This window comes from Fonsecaea monophora, assembly GCF_001642475.1.
Source record: "Fonsecaea monophora strain CBS 269.37 chromosome Unknown Scaff95, whole genome shotgun sequence".
Classification (NCBI taxonomy): Eukaryota; Fungi; Ascomycota; class Eurotiomycetes; order Chaetothyriales; family Herpotrichiellaceae; genus Fonsecaea; species Fonsecaea monophora.
The window spans coordinates 19,474-38,813 of NW_019174026.1; the positions used below are offsets into that span (position 1 = coordinate 19,474).

A 19,340-nucleotide genomic window follows, 5' to 3' on the forward strand; every position below is an offset into this window, starting at 1 on the left:
CAAAGGGTATTCTCCTTCACGAACGTCTCCTCGGCTCCCATCCGAGGAGCGAGTTGGCATATCGTCGAGCAGTGGTACATTGAGATCTTCAATGTTGGACCCAGCCATCCGCTAAATGGCCTCAGTCGGCCCAGGGACGTCAGTGCTGTTGGGTTGCTATGCAGGAGGCAGTCCGGTCACTTCGCCTGTCGCGGGCTATCTAGTTGACCGTATCGCCTCGCACGGCTACCACATTCTCTCTGCACGAGCCAGTTTCCTTGGTGGAAAATCAACACCACTGGAATGCTGGACACTCGCTGATAATCTTGCCCAGCACCGTCCTCATCTGCTCTCGCGCAGCTCCCAGACTACTACGTTTATGGGCACAACCTCTGGGCTCGAAATCCTCGGACTGGTTGGTCACCAGCTTTAGCCATGGCGGCACTCCCAGGGCCGCTTCTATGACTCTGTCTTCTAAGATTAATGGGTGGGAGGAACAGGTAAAAAGACCTCGTCCCAGTGCAGGCACCTCCTCCTCCTCCTCCTCCGATTGAGACCACTACCGCGCATACATACCCTCTTGGTCCGCTGGCGGGCGCACGTTGCGCCATCTTCATAGCGGCAGTGCTCTTTCAGATTGTCTCGACTGCTCTTCTGTCTATCGGCAACTCTACAGTCTAAATGATCCTCGGGCGAGCGCTGCAGGGAGCTTCGAGTGCCCTTACACGGACGGCATCAGCAGAATGCAGAGACTAAACATGACCGCAGGCGCAGGAGCAGGACAAGCCATCGAAGATGAGTACATTCTTGAAAATGGGTACATTCTCGGTCGAGAACTGCGAGACTATCTCAGGTCTCGCAGTCACAGGGGCGAGGGTCTTGAAAGATGGATGCAGTTGTATCAGATCTGATGTCCCTCTTCCGCGAGCGGATAGCTGCCCTCACACACACCGGCGACACGGTCAGCAAGGACGAATTGGGACCAAATACGCTGTTTTGCAGCTTCGGCATGAACCTCGCTATGGTGCTCTCTCCGCCGATGGGAGGAGTATCGTTAAAGGACAGTGGGTACGGCGCAGTCTATGGAGTTGTGTTCGGCCTTCTCTCGCTGGACCTCATCTGGCGACTGGGGATCTTGGAGAGGAGCACTGCGACAGAGTATGGAAAGACCCGAGGACGAGGGCTACTGGAGAGTCGCTGTTGGAGATCACGGTACACCTGTTATCATTGCCTCGCCTACGGAGTCGGACGTTTCTGAACTCGAGCTCGCCTTCTCAAACATTCAGGACCGGGAAGAGACAGCTCAAGTGGACATTCTGGAGAATCAAGGCCCCAGTGAGAGATCCCATGAGCTACGACAGTGGATACTTGTACTTCGAGACCTTCGTCTCCAGGTCGCACTCTGAACAGCCGGGGGCATGTTTTGGTACGAGGCACGCAGTGAGCGTTGTTGGAAATTATCGAAAGGAATTGCCCAATCTCCAGAAGGGCGACTGCGTCAACGCCATATGCCTTTTATACACATCATGACTGGGGCTGATGACCTTACCCCGATCGAACCACGGCATCTTCGGAAAGAAGCTGACATTGCGATACTCTCCAAGTTCAGTATATATTGATGTTGCCTCTCAATACACCGAGCTCCCGGGCTTCAACGCGACTCTTTATGTCCGCAGCTTGGATGGAACCATACCCACGTCGTTGTTCCATCAAAAACTGCCCTTCTGAACCTGGATTTGGGTTGAAAGAGTACACGGGACGTTAAGCAAATATTGACGGATAAATCTCGTGATTAGCGGAGGGAAACTCAATGACATGTGTGCAGGGTTTTGACGGCAATGACCGTCGTGGTTGATGATTGCAGTGCATGATGGCATGATGGCTGCTTGAATTGCTGCTACGAACCCTCGATTCTGTTCCCAAGGATGCAAACGGCTGGTATTCGACTGGAACTATCGGCCACGATGACGGTGTCAGTGTGGCAAACTCTCCAGGTGACTTTACTGGGCTGTTCGCTGAAGCTATCCGCTCCAGACTCTGTTCGAGCGTCGAAGATATTTTGACGATATCCCCAAGGGCAGATACGGCAACCTATTATGATGATGGTGACACGTTTCCGTGCCCAATGCTCCCTCAGGACCAAGTATGCTGGGTCGCACGCAACTATCTTGAGACCCTTTGGGGTTTCAACAACAATATTTGATTTGATACGAGGCCTTCAAGGCGTGTTGTGTTGCATTGTGTTCGGCCACTAATTGTCGCCATGTACAGCTGAGATCGGCGAGCCAACTCTGCAGGCATTTGAATTGGTTCTCAATTCTTCTGTTACCACCGGATCGACATTCGCGATTGTTCAAGCTACAAGAAGCACAAATCACATCTATAGGTTCCAGCTGCCCGTATCAACGTTGCTCTTGTCAAGCGTCCGAATCGTTTGTACTTGGAGAGCGTGAAGCAATAGACGAGAAAACGGACCGCGGTTGTCGGGTTTTGAGTCGACCACATTGTTGGCACTGGCAAAGCCTTTACATCGTTGTGTAGCAACACTGCGAGATCAATCCCGTCCATCACAAGATTGCCGTGGTCATCAAATGACGATCCTCACGCCGATGTGTCAGAATTCCTGGTCCCAATGGACTTGAGACGACCAATTCAATTTCCTCAGAATGCTTTTGATTGTCTCACGCTTATTGTCGAGTCCAAGAGGGAGGGCACAATCCGCTCATAACGAGTTGGGAACAGGCTGTCTGCGCTCGCCGACGAAGCAATTCCAGCTGCTCAATGGTGGACAATCCAATCAAATGCTTGGAGTTGGTGCCCAAGAAGACCAGAATGCCAGTCAGACCGATATCGGACTCTGTTGTGCATCGCTAAACAAGTCTTCCGCATCATTCCAGCCCGCAGATGGCAGCCTGTGTCGCCGCAATGTACATCGTACGCCGTGAAGCCAGTGGGATCGGAGGAGGAATGGGATCGGAGGAGGTATGGAATCGGAGGAGGTATGGATTCGGAGGAGGTATGGGATCAAGGAGGTATGGGATCCGTGAAGGAGCTTGTCGAACAGTGTTGGAGCATCACTGGCATCTGCAGAAGCTGTTGTGGTATCTGTCAAGATGTGCAGGTAATGACCGCGCTTGAAAAGGTGCAGTCTTTCCATCCAGGTTGACCGGTGGGACAAGGAAATGTGTCAATCCTGGACTCAATGGAAGATGTGAGCGAGATGCAGGAACAGTAAATCTCCTCTTCTTTTACCTAAACGGAAGAGCGCTGATCGAGATGCGGGATGTCATGCGATAGGAGCGACGGATAGATGAGGGCGAGTGAAAATATTTTCACGTCAGCTGGGGTACTACAAGTGTATAACTACAGTAATTCCTATGATCCCATCGAGATCAAGTAATGCGAGCCCAAGTTTTGATTGAAAGTGGCACAAGTAGCGGTGACGTCTAGGCCTGACCATCTAAAGGTCAGCCTAATGGATCCCCTAGGTAGGTACGTTTCGGGGTGTAAAGGCACGCCGAGCGAGGTGAAAGGGGCGAGTAAGGTTAAAGGGGTGAGCGAGATCAAAGGGGCAAGGGAGGTTCAAGGGGGTGAGCGAGGTCAAAGGGGCAAAAGGCACCCCTGGAAAGGCTGCAAGAGGGCACCCAAGCCTTGATTCAGTTTCAGTTGCCCGGGCGGCTTTGCGGCCGAGGTCCGCGCAGGCTTGTCAGTGGTGGTGGGCTCTCCAGGCCCAGTAGGAGCCCAGGTGGTGGTTGGAGCCCAGGTGGTGGTTGGATTCCAGGTGGTGGTTGGATTCCAGGTGGTGGTTGGATTCCAGGTGGTGGTTGGATTCCAGGTGGTGGTTGGAGCTCAGGTGGCTGTTGGGTGGTATGTTGGGGTGCTGGCTCTTGGGCACTGACCTTAAAGTTGGCCCACGTCCCAGACCTTTACGCGCCCAGAAACAGCCCATGACCCGTAAATGATTCGCTTGATGATTACATGCCTACCTAGCTAGGTAATCTTGGGGCTTGTCTGGGATCTGTGATTAGGCGAGGTTCCAACCAAGACCAACTTTCAATTCCCCCCCAGACTCACCTAAGACCCACCTGAAACTCACCTGAAACTCACCTGAAACTCAACTGAAAAGTGAGCGAGCCACAGTCGGGCCTCACCACCGATGGACCACGATATTGTCCCGCCCGCAAAAGACAGCGGCCGCAATTAGGCAAATAAGACTCCTCTGACGCTTCGTGATACTTTTCAAGACCACCTTATCACCCCTCGCCCACGCCCCCGACTATGCTCGAGTATCTCGCCGAAACGATGCCGCGGTCAAATTTTCACCGCGGTTGAGTCTTCACCTCCACCGACCTGAAGCCCTCTGTTACCTCGACTCACGACTCACAGGTACGTCAGAGAAGAATTAAGACGACAATGGGATACGATGTATACGCGCACCGCGACTGAGAACCCCTTTGTTCGGCAACTTCACATCGATTTCAGAACCTCAGATCCGCTCTGCGCCCCACGACCTCTTCCAAAGTGAGAAGTCGACACCATACGATGGACCCAGAGCGTCATCTGAGCGCTCAGTGTCGCGACCCTGCGCTTGACATCAATAATCCTCGTGAGCCTGGTTGACGCCGAAAGCAGCGAATGATCACCTACGGAGACGACACCTTGAGAGAAATTTGAGAGCGCCCGGTACCCTCGATCGAAGACGACTCTATCATATCCAAGACACATCACCTTCCTGGCCGCTACCCTAGCGCCACCTCTCCAGGTCTACAACCTCGCATCTCTCGTCCTCGACAACTCCCGGCGGCCTTTGTCTACGCCTCCAACCGCACTCCTGATTCCTGACCGTCCTCCGCCTCCACCTCATGAACCTCCAGTCAGACAACTCTCCTCGCGCTATCCGACCTTGGCCCTCATACCAGGCAGCGAAGCGATGGAAGCTCAAGTTACGGATGACGAGGAGGATGTGCACAGAGCAGGGCAAGTCGTGGACACATCCAAGGTGGAGATCAAGCGTCCGTCGCTTCCTTTACACCATGAACAGACGAAACCTGTCTCCGTTAAAGGAGGACTGGACATCCGTTAGCTCATCCGGTGAAGGATTGACGAGAACGGAGAGACGGTCCCAGAACGCACAGTGGATTCGCCACCGGACGACCTGTTGTTCCAGCATCTGCCCGCACCTCTCATCGATTTCGCCAACCGCCATCCAGTCACCTTAAGTCATATTCCGAGGAGAAAGCAAGGCCGTCGAGCCCAATACGAATACAACCTGGAAGAGCAGAGTCTCTAGCTGTGGCATTGAAGAGCCAGAAGGCCTGGGAGAAATTGACTGCGGAGACAAATGCGAAGATCGCTCAGTACAACCAAAGCTTCAGAGATTGGAACAGGGATGGAGATGCTCTGGAGTCCCGTGTCGCCGCCCTTGAAGCTCAGCTTGTCGGGAGAGGCTGAATAGAACAAAGCCCTAAGAGCCGAGCCCAATACATTGCCTCTTACTTCGGCAGTCCGAGTCGCTGTCAGACGCTGTCAACTCCCTCAACACCGAGACCTCCGAGCGGAAGCGCCTTGAGGAGGTTTGTGATCGATGGCAGAGCAAGTCCGAAGAACAAGATCGAGCCATTCAAGACCTACAAACTCATATCTCTAAACAAACCGCCGGACGAGCAGGTGCCCACAGAGAACCTCCTGTCGAGTCATTCCGCTACCTCGATACTCGTGCACAGCCTCCTTACCCCCAACCCCAGGAAGAGGGCTATGATATTGCTCGAGACCTCAACGACTACCACTGGCGACAACCGACCCCAGCCTCACGCTCAAGGGTCGCTCAGCGCCCTGCCTCCGCTCGTACCTCTACGGCCGATGAACGTCCCCTGGGAGGAGATCAAAGTCTGAAGGTCCGCGAACCGCGAGAGTTCAAGGGTGAACGCGACGATTACCCACAATATCGTCAGCAGTTGGTACACTTCATGAAGGCGAATGCATCAGTCTGGCGAAATCAGGGGCCTGGGTCGGAAGTCCTCGTTATTGCCCCAACTCTCGTCGGCGCAGCTCTTATTACCGCTGTGCAGTATATCCCTGACTCTGCTTGCAGACGCAGATAAAGTGTGGCGCTCCGCTGCCGAAGCTCTCGAATCTTTCGACAAAGTCTACGCTGAGCGACACCGGGACAAGTCAGCTGAGATCGAATATGGTAAGCTCTCCAAGAAAGACGATGAAACAGTCACAGAGTTTGATGCGCGGTACCGACGTCTTGCGATGGTGCTCCGGACCAGAGTACAGAGTCCTCCCCCTCGTCGAACGATCAACCGATCCTCCCCATTGCAGAATGTCTTCCGGGTGTCACAGTTGCCACCTACATGGCGGCAAAACCCGTCGGTGCCTCTGACCTGGTGCGGATGGTGGAGTTCTTCGTTTCCGGAGGCGACCGAAAATTGCATATGCTTACTCGGAACGACCGTCTGACCAACACCTTGTCAAAACACGTCTTTCAACCGTGATCAGATGATCCAAGAGCCTCGTCGGAGTGGCCCCGGTACCCGTTGAGCAATTTGGAATTGGCATGTGTGGTGTCGCTTTTGCTGAATGAGACGTTTGGCGACGAACATCCACCTGCCCGAGAACGTCTTGATCCACGACTTCACACAGAAACTTGACGAGCGTCAGTGGCGAAATGTCAATGGTTGTGAACCAGACTCCGACGACGACCTTATTGACTACTACGAGAAGAAGGAACGCAAGATTCTCACCAGTGGCTGGCGTAAGAAGACGAAGCAGTCTCTCCTCCCCAAGCCCACCAAGAAGGTCAAGTTCTCAAATCAAAAGGTCTCTAGTTGCGAACGACTTTCCTGAGCACCTACCATCAAAGACGCTAAAGTCAAGGTCGACCTTCAGGCTCGAAATTCTTGTTTTGACTGTGGCAAAGGCGGATGCCGACCCGGTCGCCCTGAATGCAAGCTCACCAAGCATGATGAGAATGTCTCTGCAGTGCAAGAAGACGATGGAACCTCCGACTCGGGCCAATCCCACGTTCCCGATTCTGAAACCGAATCTGACTATGCCTCCTCCGATGAGTCTGTAAGCTAGTCGGCCCGAGTCGTGAACGCGCTCAGGACTCGTGAAAACCACTGCCAATGCGTGATAAAGACCAATGCGATGGTCTCACTGAAGACGACACCACCGGTGAGACGATTTCCTTTATGGTCCTTGACCCTTGAAAAGGTTGATCACATTGTTCTTGACTGCACGGTGGGTACCCGTTACCCAGGAGCACCCCAGGCGATTAAGGTCCCCTTGACTCAACCCATTGAGCCCTCGAGGACTATTACCAGTACTGCCGTGATTGATACTAGCGCTACTACTTGCTTCGTCTACAAACGTTTTGTCAAAAACCAGCAAGGCCTGGAATCGTTCATGACTCGGCTGCCAAAACCTCGAGCAGCGTCTATGGCCGATGAGAGTAGGTCAAGAATCTCACATAGTATCGAACTCGATCTGGTGATCGGACAACACAGCGAGCCAATCGTCTTTACGTGTCGTACCCCGATTGAACTATCCCATGATCCTTCGTATGGCCTGGTTACAGAGGCACAACGTGATCCCAGATTGGCGAGCACGATCACTTACTTTCTCTCACACTCGCTGTGATGGAGCCTGTTTGCCCTGCCAGGTGGAATGCACCCTGCGAGATGGAATGTGCCCCTTCAGATGGAATGCACCCTGCTCGATGGAATGCCAGATGGAATGTACCCTACCAGATGGAATGCCAGATGGAATGTACCCTACCAGATGGAATGTACCCTACCAGATGGAATGTACCATACCAGATGGAATTCACCCTTCAGATCGAATGTCATGGAATGTACCCTTCAGATGGAATGTCCCCTTCAGATGGAATGTCCCCTTCAGATGGAATGTGCCTGGCCAGCTGGAATGTACCTTCAGATGGAATGTACCCTGCCACATCAGATGGAATGTGTCCTTCAGACGGAATGTGCCCTGCCAGATGAGATGGAATGTTCCCTGCTAGATGAAATATGCCCTTCAGATGGAATGTTTCCTTCAAATGGAATGATTCCTTCAAATGGAGTGTTTCCTTCAAATGGAATGTCAGCCAGATGGAATGTACGGAGTACAGCTCCCAAGGTTCTCCTGACACCCTGCGGAATGTGATCATTGATGGAGTCTCCAGTGGACCCATTTCACTGACCGAAAGCTGTGAGTCTCTTACAAAAGGAGAGCAGCTTGACTCTGTCGCCTATTTACCACGGGGATACGATAAGGAGACGGAGCCCTTTCCTTTTGTGCAGTCAACCCAGAGGATTTTGATACCTTCATGAAAGGGAAAGGTTACGGTTCCACGACAGATCAAGTACCTCAATGCTACCACGATGAGTGGGAGTTGTTTTCCAAGGAGAATGCTGATGCTCGCCGATGCTCTCCCGCCGCACCGCCCTAGCCTTGACCACGAAATCAAGCCAACAGAAACGGACCCTCACAAGCTCCCGCATAAAAAGCCCTACCCCATGACGAGGTTAGAAGGTGAGGCTGCCCATAAATACACTCAAGAGCACTGATTCAAGGGATATATTCGACGATCGAGCTCAAGTCGTACTTCTCCCATGATATCGGCAAAGAAGCCAGGAGGTGGGCTACGGTTCTGTGTCTATTACCGTGCATTGAATGCCATTACTGTCAAGAATCGCTACCCAATCCCGCGGATGAAGGATCTCCTCAGCCGATTGTGGAAAGCCAGATATTACACGAAGTTGGATATCATTGCCGCCTTCAATAAGCTACGCATCAAGGAAGGAGGTGAGTGGGAAACCGCTTTCACGACCAAGTTCGGCTCCTTTGAATACCTGGTGATGCCATTTGGCCTATGCAATGCCCCGTCATCCCTTCAAGGGTACATCAACGATGCTCTACAGACCTTTTTGGATGTCTTTTGTACGGCCTATCTGGACGACATTCTAACTCACAGTCAAACACTGTAAGAGCATATTAGCCATGTCAAAGGGGTTCTGGCCAAACTACGCAAGAAGGGCCTTTGTATGGACGTCGCAAAGAGTGAATTCCATGTGCGGGAAGTCAAATACCTTGGCCTTGTCGTGTCGACACAAGGCAGTCGAATGGACCCAGACAAGGTCAAGCAAGACCATCCATCCTTGAATGGGCAACTCCACGCACAGAAAAGGATATTCTATCGTTCCTTGGATTTGCCAACTTCTATCGGATGTTTATCGAAGAATTCAGTCGGATCGCTCTGTCGATGACAGCACTAACAAAGACAGATATCCCCTTTCATCGGACCGCCTCCTGCCAGCGGGCTAGGAGGCTTAGTCATCGCCGCTTAGTCATCTAGAAAGGGATAGGGCAATAGTTGACATCATCATGACGACTGTTCATGCAGGCGGCTGCGCACGGACCCTCAATTTTCGGAGCTGAACGTTAGGCACGTGCGCAGACCCCGTGAATTGACCATCCGACCCCAACCTGGAAACCTACCCGGAAGTGGACTCGTCCGATCAGATTGTGGCCGGAGCCTTTTCTCAGACGCACAATCGGGTACTGATGCCCGTTGCCTTCTTTTCAAAGGAGATGACTACTACCGAGTGTAACTACGAGATCTACGACAAGGAGCTGATGGCCATTATCCGAGCCGCGGCCTCGACCAACATCCTCTTCACCTGAAGGGGAAACATCCGCACCAAACTGCAGCTGCGTCGCCTAACAATGACCTTCGTAGCGAAGCCAAACCGCACCTCCGTGAAAAGAACCACAACAAGAAATGGGCAAGAGGGGCTCAAGAGGCTCCAGACCATCACTGCCACAAGCACACATATCCTGAAGACAATTGCCGCAAATGCATGGGCAGGCCAATTCGCCGAGATCAAGATCGAAGGGTCGGTCGGTCAGAGGCCAAATACAAGCATAACCTCCAGAACAAGCTGAGCGGCCACGCCGCGACCTTGGCTCGCAAGGCTTTCCGCAATGAAGTGGTCAATGCCATCGATGGCCTTTTGGCTCATGTCTCCGACACCTCTGAAGAGGAGGAAGTCCTAGACGCTCTGGCTCGGATGTCATTGAGCGTCCCACCCTCGAGCTCTTGCCCCTTTGCCCACTGCGTGCCGACCTTCTTGAGCCCGCCCGACTGCTCTCCTTGGATAAGGAAGATTTAGCCTTGAGGGCAGACCTCAGACCTGGTCAGATGTCGGGCTGATTCGATGCTCGCTTTTTCCTCTTTTGCCATCTGGATTATGATGCAGCAGTACGCACAGACTAGATGAGGGAAGAGACGACGAGTATCGGAGGCATTTTGTCTTCATCCTTGTACACTCTGGGCCATGGATCAACTGGCTGCTGCCGTTGCCCGGCCTTCGAAAAATGGCGACCTGAACTCGCGCCAGTGTTGACCCAGCGAAGTCCATTCAGGTGCTATCCGACCACAGGACGTTCGAATACCTCATGACAACAAAGCAGCTGAATCGGTGACAAGCTAGATGGGGTGAATTCCTGTCCGAAATCCACTTCGAAATCAAATATCGTCCTGGGAAATAAGGGGCAACACCCGATGCTCTTACCCGAAGGCCCAGAGATGCCCTACAAGGACAACAGGATCTCCAAGTTAAACACCAGCACCAAGTGATATCAAAGCCCCATCATCTGCATCCTACCGTGCGCAGGAGGATATCTCCCGGCGTCTCTCCCTCTTGTGCCATATGGCTGATGACTATGTACGTTCCGAGACTCTCCCTGACCAGGTTCGACAAGCCTATCTGCGAGAAGAGCAATCTCTTACAGAGCTGCCGTCATCAGTGTACAGTGAACAGTTGATCGACATTCCATCTGGCTGACATTCCATTCGAAGGGGACATTCCATCTGAAGGGGACATTCCATCTGAAGGGGACATTCCATCTGAAGGGTACATTCCATGACATTCGATCTGAAGGGTGAATTCCATCTGAAGGGAACATTCCATCTGGCAAGTAACATTCCATCTAAAGGGTACATTCCATCTCGTCTGGCAGGGTACATTCCATCTGGAGGGTACATTCCATGTGGCAGGGCAGGGTAGCGGACACGGTACACACTGCTCTGGCACGACCGCTGGCAAGAAATTCGGTGTCGCCAACAAGGCCAATGTCTACGCCCTGAAGGTGCAGACTGTCGTCTCTCGGACAACCAAGTGCTCCACCGAGGGAGACCCTGCGCTCCTGATGGCGACGAACTACGGTTGGGGCTCCTTCAAGCCTTCCACGATAACTCACTCGCAGGCCACCCTGGTAGGAGCAAGACTTTTGCCAGCCTGTCCCGTGTCTACTACTGGCCCGGGACGCTTGAAGACGTCCGCCGCTACGTCAAGAATTGCCACGTATGCCGTCGCTCGAAAGCCAATCGAACTGCCTACTCCGGTACCCTGATGCAGCTACCTATCCCTCTGTTACCATGGCAAGAGATTGCCCTCAACTTCATCGTTGAACTCCCAGGAAGCAAATAGCCTCTGACGGAGGTCTCTTCTGCGAATCCCCTAGTAGTAACGAGAGGTCACGTCCTCAACGTGACTCCGACTTGTTAGACGGCGCAGCCTGGAGGCTGTGCGCCCCGTGGAGACTCGTGGTTTACGTTGACGATCCCGAATCTCCGTCTGCAGTGGATCATTATTACCGGTTACGTGCTTGGAGGGACTACGGTGAGCTTCCCATTCACCTTTGCAGTAACTTGGTGGTAATGGATCGATTCTCCAAGTGAAGATATTATATCCCATGTCTCAATATGGCCTCTCCTCTCAGCGTGGCACGGCTCTTGTTGCGAACAGCTATCGCGAGGCACGGCGTCCCAGAATATATCACCTTGGATCGAGGACCTCAGTTCACGTCGGTGGTATGGGACGGACTCTGTCGACGCCTCATAATACGCAAGCGAATGTCAACTACTTGACCGTTCATCCAGAGACTGGTGGTCAATCAGAGAGCTCTAATCAGATCATGGAGCAATACATGCGTGCCTACTACAACTACCTGCAAAACGACCGGGTAGATTGGTTACCCCTGGCAGAATTTGCCGCCAATACTCACGACTCTGGAACAACAAAAGTGTCGCCATTTTACGGCAAACTGTGGATTCCACCCACGATTTGGTATTGAGCCCGTCAGCCAACAACCATCAATGACGGCCCCAGCAGCTCTTAACGCTGAATTAGCTGATCAGTTCGCTGAAGGAATACTCAGAGTGCTGTTCACTCCGCCCTGAAAGAGAAGATGGCATGTACTCAGGCCAGCTATGCGGAATTCGCCGATCGACACCACAACGCCTCCCCAGCTTACAAGGTCGGAGACAAGGCTTGGCTGAACGCGAGGAACATTCGCACTGAGCGCCCGTCAAAGAGGTTGGATGCGAAGAACTTGGGACTCTTGGAGATATCAGAAGTCGTCAGCTCCTCATCTTATCCATCTGTGGTGTGACCAGTGGATGCCTGGGTCTATAAACCAGTGTCTGGTATGTTATTTACCGTCTCTTTCCCTTGAAAAAGCCTCGGTAGCATGGGAAGGTTGCTGATATCGACGACTTCTCTCTATACAGTGGACCATACACGCTTTATCCCGAATGCTTGCCGACTCAAGCTCCCATCGAGCATGAAGATCCACGATGTATTTCATACAAGCCCTCTTCTTCACCCAGATATGAACGACCCATTAACGTTACCAGGTCAGTCTCATCCTGCTCCTCCACCTGTGGTGACAGTCCGAGACGAGGAGCGAGCTGAAAGAAGAATGGGAAGCCGAAGATATCCTCGACTCGTGTAAGACAGACAGGACAACACCGGGGGCTGTGGGCTTCGGAGGATCACGCAAGATGCTTTGTCGGCCCACCATCACTCTCCCTTACGATCTTGTGTGAACGAGGTACGAGGACTGTACTTGGCCAGTCAATCAGTCAGTAAAACCGTCAACCTACCGATCCGCCCATCTGCTGGCCGTACACCTCAACCAATTCCGGCGCTGTCGTGACGGGGTACCGCTCACCGGCCTTCCAGACATCCGCAGTCTTTGTCTCTTGAAGGCCAGCTGGTTCCAAAACAGCATCAGCGTCCATGACTGATCCGAATCACGCACCGCTACAGCAACGCACACTGCCCGCCACGGAGGAAGAGCAGTCTCCAGTACCGCGTGAGCTCCGAGTCGTGGTCGCCCAGGCCATCGCATCCGAAGCCCTGGTCCGGGTGTCCTTGTGCATCCCTCGCCCAAGCCGGTAGGTCTAATATCTCCATGAGGTCTGGGTATCTCTCAAAAGCCTGCAGGCAGATGCTGACGGAGGGTTGGCCTGAATTTAGCAGTGCGAAGAACGCCTGAGGGCTTTGGAGTACAAAACCTACACCGAACCTAGCTGGCAGGACTGGAGGTCTGTGCTACCAGGATGCGACGAACCGATCAGAGACTCTCACGAAGCCAACCAAGCAAAACCAGGTCCCCCGTCCCCTCCCCGCAGAAGTATGATGTCGAGACGGCAACAATGAAAACTGTGGACACTGGTAGAGAGCCCAAGAGACGGATCAGAGACGTCGAGAAAAGGAAACAAGCGCAGAAAGCATGACTTCTCTGCCGAAGGAAGACACGTCTTCGAGGGCGAAGACACCGTTTCTGAGGAGGTAATGCCACGGTCGCTGGAGACATCTGGTCAAAATATACGCTGCACAGTCACATATCAAAGTCACGTGAAATGGGCATGACAGCATCGTCCTGGGCAAATCCAAATATGGGGCAGCATTATGACGCCGCACAACAGCACAAGAGTCTCCCCATACTGAATACTGCGGGAATACTTGGTGGATGGTCAACCATGTAGTCCCCCTGCGTATTGCAGACCTGGTTGACCTTTGTCCCTCGAGCAAAGGCAAATTCTTCTCGTGGCCTCGATTCCATCTGGCGTGTCGAGCCAACGTCTCACTCCGGTTTCCGCAAGGACTTCCTCTCCTTCAGTCGCCCCAGTGGCGGGTTTCTATCTATCTCACCTTGTCGCGAACGACTGCAAGAAAGCAGCTCACGAGAAGCGCGCCAGATCTACCAGACGTCCTTCAGTCCGAAACAAGACTTTTATGCATGCTGAGCATCAAAAGATCAGCCATCTCTAATGGCAACCCAGAGGATCGCCAACATGCACTTACAGGGGTTCGCCCTTGTGAACAAGCTCATCTCGTGGTTGCCAAATCGGGCTGCCCTGTTTATCTTCATACTCGGTCGGGTCGCAACATGGTGGTATCTCTTCTTCAGGTCTGGTGCACTGACGGCTTCCGATTACAAAATTTGGCCTGTACTTCCGGCCATTGGTAACCGGTGTTGATGAATGCTTGTCACTGACCGACAGTGATATGTTGAGTAGGACGAATCCGCATCAGTGTGGATTGGACGGGCGTAACTGGCGTCCTTTTGAAGGATCAGATATCCTGGTTGGTTGTCCACCCGGCTGTTCAAAAGTCATTCTTACCAAAGCAATCACCATCGGCAATCAGACCGTTGATCATCGCCCCCTCGTCATTGGGGGCCGGCAAGGTCAATGGTTCTTCCACCACCTATCAAGGAGATTCATTTGTTTGTGGCGCGGCGATTCATGCTGGCCATATTCCAAGATTTTTATGGCAACTGCGGCCTGCTCCGTCGAGAGAGAGAGTCTCGAAAATTTGTAGGAGATTCGCGAAACGGTATCGACAGCCTCAGTTTTGATTCAAGCTTTCCCCTCTCATTTTCTTGAGATCAATATCGTGTAATTACAAAGACCCTCGTTGGAAACTGCTGACGGTGCCCTTGACTACGAACCTACTTCTACCATCGACGACGAAGTCGCCCTCGGAACCTTTCGCTATCGTCCTTGCCGCGGTCTCGATCCATGGCGCACTTATGTCAGACCCTCTGGGTGAGCCCGCGATTTCGACCTTCGAGGATATAATTTGTGCCGGGCTAGGAAGATTCCTCCGAGCTGGGCACCCTTACAGCCGTCGTATATCGGTCTTGGATCTGCAACACGGACAGAGTGAGACTGGAGAAATATCGCTACTGGACCGCGTGCGTTCTCAGGGTCTGGAGTGGTGCACTCTCCAACGTCTTCAAGCAGCTTATGTCCATGAGGGAAGATCGAAGGTCGACTCGTCCTCTCGATCGGGCTCGGTATGGTGACGTTCTTCGTCGTTAAACCGGCCCTCCATTTTTACAAGAGGGGTCACATCCAGCACTTGCCGACGTATTACCTCTCAATTGCCTTGGGTCTCGGTATGGCACAGGCCGCCTGCCACCGTACCGGAGTCTACCTTCATTTGCACCACTATATATGGCTGATACCGTATTGCCAGGCACAAGTACACTTTGTCTCCAGTCTTCATACTACCAGGGCCTGCTTCTTGGTATTTACCACAACGGGATATTTCATCGGGGGGTTTGATGACCTTCTGGAAGTCCAGATGTCCAAGGTCCTGGAGCAGTCGCAGGATGAACCGCCTACGATTCCAACTCCATTTATCGACGGGTCGCTAATACTCTTCGAATGGCCATTTCATTTTGCTGGAGCTGCAGGTCTAAGCATCCTTGTAAATGATGTTCTTAGGTTTCAGCAGTTTTTCGATGACGAGCGGGCCATACGCTTCGTGTGGAATCGAACCTCACATACTCCTACTCTGTCCTTCTACTTTCGGGTTGGTCGGATCATGGAGGATCCATATAGAGGATCGACACTGAGTGGTTTCACGTCCAAGGCTGGTGTCTGGCGGCAGGATGGAACATGCATGGTCGAGCTCATAAAGGTCGAACCAAAGTCGAAGCTCGGCAGTCTCATCCCCTTCAGAAATTGACACGGTACATCACTGAGTCCATGAAAAAAGGGGATTGACAGGGAAAGGGCTCATGAAGCTGAAGTAAGCATCTTCACCTCGGCTCGACTCCTTTCCAACAGAAGTCGCCGGTTCATCCAACAGACCCTCAGAAAGCGGTATCAACGGGCTCGGAAGCTTGCCAACCAGACATCTAGCCACTGGAAAGATCAAGGGTTTTGTCTGATTGTGCTTTGGAAATAATACCCAGCGACGCTGTGGTAGGTAAAGTACAATATCGTGAGGAGATGGGTGCAGGCAGCGTTCCCGATGCTCAAGGTGCATATTCGGGGTGACCTCGATCGAACCCGAGCGTGTCGGTCGCCACGACAGCGAAATGGTGATTCCGGATCCACTGGGCACTCTCTTCTGTGGCTTCGAGGCCGACGAATGCGCCCCTTTTTCGAAGCTGCTTCGGCCTCTTGCTCCTTGATACTGGCGTGGACATACATGCCAGTGGTGAATCCCGCGCGAAGAATGAGGATGTCCCCGTCGCGCAGCTGCGTCTTTGGACGGACGCTTCGACTTCCGCGGCGCGCGTGTGATGCGAGCATGTCCATTGCTGAGAGTTTTCTGCTCCCAAGCTTGATGGGATAGACCTTTGGGAGAGGACCTTGATCAATTTTCTTCTTTTTGGAATCATCAATGTGGCCTGGGGGAGATGAAAGAGTGTTGTCGCACGTGGCGACGCTTGTCACCGACATCTCGGAAGAAATGGCTTCCCAGGCATCCACAACCGACATGGTCCTTCGGAACCGACAGAGATTGGATCGCCGATGATGACATGTATCAGCGGCCGGAGCATTCCCTGAGGGCTTTACTTCAGGTTCGTTTTGCTCTTGTCATATGTCGCAGTCTTCGACCAGTGCTCACATGTGTTGTTTTCCAGGTCGAAGCATCTGATCTAAACTGCTCCTCGAGGGGATATGCAACTCACACAAAAGCTCTTGAAGCCATTGACTCACCAGGCGACAGTTCTGAGCCAAACAATGAAAGAACAGTGGTATAATTGCCGCCGCATTTTGAGCCACGAAGCTCCACCACGCGCCCCATGGCCTGGATGACTTCCACCGACGGCGTGTTCACTGATGGCGGTATGCTCGCCTCCACAGTGAGCTAGTTGTCCCTGATCCGAGCGTTGTTCTCAGCTTCATGATCCGAACGAAGTTCTCGACATTTGCCGGGGCCCGACAGCCTGTAACCCAGTTCCGCGTCGCGCCCTTAGCGCTCTCATGATACAAGGAACAAAGTACAATGATTACGAGTCTTGGAAATGAGCGGTATGTGCCGTTGAGTTTCTCCTGTGTATACTCGGGTATTCACTCTATTCACTCTTCTGTCCTGCACACCGGCCCGGAGGCCTCGATCGCACCTTGTGCTGACCTCACTGGCAGAGAGCGGAACAAGGCCATTGATATGTTCCTCGCCATGAGGTGTCCAGGTGTGACTGCATTTTACCACGATTTCTTTTGAATCCTGCCTCAAGTCGTGGAGATGTAATTTACCCGAGTCGGTACCCAGCAGCAAAACCTGCGGCGACAGCGCATGCAGGACGGTTGGCCTATCAACCCTGCTTCGACTTTGGGCTAATCGGGTTGGAGAGGGAGAAGATGTCGACGTCAAGAGGGGTTTTGGGTGAACGACCCTGACCGTCCCGGAGATCCTGAGCGGACCGGGTTCTCTTCCCACGACGCTTCCATGCTTCCTCGAGACACTCTCGCGATGCGAATCCTCCTAATCTTCCGATTCCAGGCCCGAGCCTGACCTAGCAACGCGAATGCTGTCCTCCTCCGACTCACATTTGACGAGCGCAATCACTGGACATTGATGAACTGTCGGTCGTGGAGAATCGACTGGAAGATGGATCGATGCGTCACATCGACCCGTCCGCCATCCCGTCAAATCACAAAGCTCCACGCCCTCTTCAAAGATCCCCCAGAACTGTGCGGCGCAACATACGGTGCGCGTCACATACGACGCCATGAAAGGGAAACGAGTCCGTGTTGTCCGGCTGGCGTAACGTTATATACTAACACCCAGATCTGGAAAAGGCACTCATCTTTCTCTTCGACTTCGGCTTTATCGAGCACCGAACAAATGATTGGCGTCAAGGGATACCCGCGAAAGCTGCTTCCCTGCCGGGCCGCCCAAGATTGGTGACAACGCATCGAATCTGCCACTGTCAGTCAGATCCTCTTCTTCGCCGTATGTCTGCTCCGCGTCGAGGACGAAAATCACCCAGTCTGCAAGCTTGCAAATGTCCGGACGACTACGATACTGTCCCTAGAGACTAATGGGATTCTCCTTTGAGCGCGTCCGTTCCGTTGAGGTTCTCGATTCCGGTTCCGCAGGCGGACCCTGCCTGAAACTTTTGACTGATCCCCCGTGTCAACATCTAGATTATCAAGGAAGGCGAATTGTTCACGTCCTTGCCGTAGCCAGGGCTGCTGACTCTTCGCTCGTTACAGATGAGTCTCGGAGGGATGACCTGACCTGCCTCGTCGCTAGCAGGACGAGTCTTTTTTGGCGTGCAGAATGTGACGCCCGTGCTCGACTCGACTGCACTCCCCGAGATGATCGAGGAGATGATGATGAACATCAACCACAGGCGGCGTCTTCTGCTCGGCGGTCAGCTGCGCGCGCGGCAGATGATTAGGCCACGACTGCAGCGGCTCCATCCTGCTCGACGCGTCCATGGAGCGGCATGGCATGGCATCTATATGGTACAATGAGTTCGAGAGGTAATCGGAAAAGGGGCGGTACACCCTCTCTCGTTGGACGCGTACTTGGGGAAGGGTGCTTGTATCACCCCGTCTGGGCCAGTCAGCCAGAAGCCAACATCCAGACACCCAGGGGGGAACAGAATTCTGTCCCCACTATTAGGGTATTCTGCCCGGATTTCGTTCCTCACTAGAGACGGAATTCTGACGGCCCCTTGCTGCCAGATGAAGCAGGAAGAAGCAAGACAACAATTTACGCGCCAGCAGGCAGGCGGCTCAGCAGCAACGAGAGCAACAAGGTGGATAACCGCGAGGACAACCACGAGGACCACCGCTATTCTTCTACACGACTACTTGATCCGGTTTTGACGGGGGCCTGACATACACAATGACGTCTTGGTCATCCACGCTAGCTTCTCGCGGCGAGGGACTTGGGAAGAGAGCGCAAGCAATTTATTCCTCGTCGTGCTCCGCTGCCAAAGCAGCTATGAAGCGACACCTGTGTCTCTGAATTTGCGTTGCTCCAGTGCCACGTTGCAAGTTGCCTTGATGAATGGCCGGCATATGAGAGCCACGTTTTGACAGGAGCGCGAACCGTCGCTGGAACACCACCTGTGGAGACGACCTCATTCATCCGATGAGAAAATACAACGTCAAGCGGATTTCAGGGATTTCTTTCGATCTGGCACTGAGTCAGGTTGAAAAGACTTGCGCTGCTCGCCTTTGACCGTTGCAATGCTTACTTACTCACTCACAGTACTTTCTATCTACCCACCTGATGAACGGA

The 19,340-nt window shown here is 53.0% G+C and overlaps 5 protein-coding genes across 5 annotated transcripts; 4 read left to right on the forward strand and 1 right to left on the reverse strand.

Annotated features, from left to right (window-relative positions):
* Nucleotides 1-865: 865 nt before the first annotated feature.
* On the forward strand, nucleotides 866-7,623 carry AYO21_09514 (hypothetical protein; the record flags this gene model as incomplete). The annotated part of the gene is made up of 9 exons (XM_022659447.1): nucleotides 866-1,137; nucleotides 4,699-5,057; nucleotides 5,147-5,415; nucleotides 5,484-5,986; nucleotides 6,048-6,169; nucleotides 6,259-6,472; nucleotides 6,567-6,736; nucleotides 6,830-7,053; nucleotides 7,123-7,623. 9 exons carry the CDS (start codon nucleotides 866-868, stop codon nucleotides 7,621-7,623), a joined length of 2,634 nt encoding a protein of 877 aa, XP_022508224.1.
* A 974-nt stretch (nucleotides 7,624-8,597) lies between these two features.
* AYO21_09515 (hypothetical protein) lies at nucleotides 8,598-10,157 on the forward strand (the record flags this gene model as incomplete). The annotated part of the gene is made up of 2 exons (XM_022659448.1): nucleotides 8,598-8,968; nucleotides 9,725-10,157. The coding sequence occupies 2 exons, from the start codon at nucleotides 8,598-8,600 to the stop codon at nucleotides 10,155-10,157; spliced, it is 804 nt and encodes a 267-aa protein (XP_022508225.1).
* Nucleotides 10,158-11,742: 1,585 nt separating this feature from the next.
* Nucleotides 11,743-12,123, forward strand: AYO21_09516 (hypothetical protein; the record flags this gene model as incomplete). Its single annotated transcript, XM_022659449.1, has 1 exon — nucleotides 11,743-12,123. The coding sequence occupies one exon, from the start codon at nucleotides 11,743-11,745 to the stop codon at nucleotides 12,121-12,123; it is 381 nt and encodes a 126-aa protein (XP_022508226.1).
* A 3,305-nt stretch (nucleotides 12,124-15,428) lies between these two features.
* On the forward strand, nucleotides 15,429-15,815 carry AYO21_09517 (hypothetical protein; the record flags this gene model as incomplete). The annotated part of the gene is made up of 1 exon (XM_022659450.1): nucleotides 15,429-15,815. The coding sequence occupies one exon, from the start codon at nucleotides 15,429-15,431 to the stop codon at nucleotides 15,813-15,815; it is 387 nt and encodes a 128-aa protein (XP_022508227.1).
* Nucleotides 15,816-16,107: 292 nt separating this feature from the next.
* On the reverse strand, nucleotides 16,108-16,576 carry AYO21_09518 (hypothetical protein; the record flags this gene model as incomplete). The annotated part of the gene is made up of 2 exons (XM_022659451.1): nucleotides 16,108-16,231; nucleotides 16,284-16,576. The coding sequence occupies 2 exons, from the start codon at nucleotides 16,574-16,576 to the stop codon at nucleotides 16,108-16,110; spliced, it is 417 nt and encodes a 138-aa protein (XP_022508228.1).
* Between the last annotated feature and the right edge of the window lie 2,764 nt (nucleotides 16,577-19,340).